We start from the raw sequence: 2,529 nt of genomic DNA, 5'->3' as shown, positions 1-2,529 counted from the left end.
TATATATATATATATATATATATATATATATATACACATACTGGATATATACTGTCGAGTCGAATCGATGGTCCGTAAAACATTAGATCTCGAGATTTATTGCAATGTTTAGAAAGAGATGGTACAAGATATGGGGATAAGTTATTTTTAGATTTTATATATATGGATTATTCAAACTGTACTATTAATTGTAAATTTCGATTTTGTCATGAATTTTTCAAAGATTGATTATTTTGAAAATTATCTGGGAAATATTGTATAATATCCCATACAATGCAGTCGTTAAGTGGGTCAAACGTCAAGATCTACATCTTTTGAGCGAAATCTAAGAAGAAACTGAAACAAATCAGTAGCGTATTATGTATATTTTGGTTTAGTGTATAATTTAGTAATTTCAGAGTAATGTGTGAAATTGAAAAGTAACTTATATTAATAAATTCATATTTATATATAATTACGTTTTGCTAATATTGTTAATCGATTAAATTAAAAATTGGAATAAAAAGGATAATAATGTTATATGTATTTCTATTGATGAATGAAATTATACATTAAATTATACATTAACAATAATATTTAATTACAAAAGAAATAATAATAGTTGATTATAATCTCTTTATTTTATAAAATAAATTAATAATTGATACGAATGAATTAAAATTAAGACTTTGAAAAGAAAGATATATTAATATAATAAACGTAAAAAAAGATTTTAGATAATTTTTAAAATATTTTGTCAAAAACTGCTTAAATATCATAAATGTATTTAATTATATAATCGAAAGATTGATATCTGAAAACATAAATCATTGTGATTATTTCTTGATCGAACAATAAAATGAAACAATGAAAATATGGTCGATGAAATCTTCAAAGATATTATATTCTATTTGAAAGAATATCGATGTTCTCTTGTTCCTTGAATTAATCGCGTTTTATTCACTTTCACATCTTTACGTATTTCAACGAACGAGATACCGGCGTTATTAATTTTCTGATCATGTTGATTAATTATGTAAATCACATATGTTACTTCTACGATTATCGAATTTCATCTAGAATTTTGACAATTTTTAAATATTAACACATACAACACGTTATTTTATATATATCTTATTTCATATATTACTTTCGCTTATTTTGAAATCAAATAAAAATTCCCATATAAATTAAAAATCATTCTGAATCAACATCACGCATGATCATGCTTCGAAATTAAATTTATCAAAACTATTTATATATGTATACATATTTATTATTATGTATTTATTAACATGTGTATATCCATAAATATATATGTATCTAAATAAAATAATAAAAAAGAATATATTAAAAAATATCTCTACTTTTATTCTTCAATTGCCTAGCTTTCGATTATTCGCTTTATGATTCTGAGGGTATGCATCATTTTTGCATCCCAGGATACATTCATCCTCGTTTAATTCGAATTCCTTCGCCTCGGTTACAGATCCCTCGAAAAACAATTGAAAATGAGCGTCATAATCAGACTACAGAATTTGGCATGGTCCGCGAACGCTTTGGACATTCGCCAATTTTTTAGAGGCTTGAGCATACCGGAAGGAGGTGTGCACATTGTTGGCGGAGAGCTGGGAGACGCTTTTATAGCTTTCAGGTAAATAAATGACTGTCTATTAATATATAATTGAAAAAATAATATTTGTTTCTTAATGTACTCGTAATTCTTTAAATTTTACGAATGATATTCAAGCTGATGCGTGATAAAACGCGATAAATATTGCATATTGCATGTAAATGTAAGTACATGAAGTAATCCGCATAATGAGATTATAAATTTTTAACAATTAGAAATACTAGCTAATTTTAATTAAATTTCTATTTTTTAATATATTTTTATATAACTGTATTCTCTGAACGAGATTTTAAGTTCGTTAAAATATGATCAATGTACAAATTAAAATTTTTTTTAACGAGCACAATTAAAGAGATAGAATTTAAATAGAAATCTATTTCATTATCTCTTCCTTGAATATTTTTATCTTTCTTGCATTTTTGTACATTGCAAATGCATAAAAATCCGCAATCTAATGATCAATTTTTACGATACAAAAGAGCATTATCCCTTCGAAACTCGATCTTTCTTAAATTTTATTTATGCATATACGAATCGAAAGAAGAAACATCCAACGCAAGACGTTCTTAATTACTCGAACTAAATTTCACACATTTTTGCAGCACCGACGAGGATGCCCGACAGGCGATGATGCATGACGGCGGCAAGATCAAAGAAATGAAGATAAAGTTGTTGCTGAGCTCACGAACGGAGATGCAGAAAGTCATCGAGGCGGCCCGCCAACAGACCTTGAGCCTTCAATCCTTCATGCAAACGGCGCCGGTTGCTGTCGCCCCGGTTGTTCAGAAGCCGGGATCGCCCGGCGACCGAAGGGAGAAAGAGAAGGACAATGATAGCGAGTCGAGCAAGGATCGCAAAGACAGGCGGGATAGGTCTCGATCCAGGGACAGATCTCGATCTCGTGACCGTGACAGAGA

The 2,529-nt window shown here is 28.9% G+C and overlaps 1 protein-coding gene across 1 annotated transcript in view; it reads left to right on the top strand.

Moving 5' to 3' along the window:
* The window catches only part of LOC102677131, a 16,144-nt gene that overhangs the window by 9,797 nt on the left and 3,818 nt on the right, over positions 1-2,529 (top strand). Inside the window, exons 3-4 of the mRNA XM_031513932.1 lie at positions 1,469-1,633; positions 2,215-2,527. Coding sequence (XP_031369792.1) covers positions 1,491-1,633; positions 2,215-2,527 — 456 coding nt within the window. The 5' untranslated portion in view covers positions 1,469-1,490. The remainder of the gene's footprint in view (positions 1-1,468; positions 1,634-2,214; positions 2,528-2,529) is intronic.

This window comes from Apis dorsata, unplaced genomic scaffold, assembly GCF_000469605.1.
Source record: "Apis dorsata unplaced genomic scaffold, Apis dorsata 1.3 scaffold_801, whole genome shotgun sequence".
In the NCBI taxonomy this organism is placed as follows: domain Eukaryota; kingdom Metazoa; phylum Arthropoda; class Insecta; order Hymenoptera; family Apidae; genus Apis; species Apis dorsata.
Note: the sequence above shows the minus strand (reverse complement) of the source record. Positions and strands in the feature narration are given on the sequence as shown.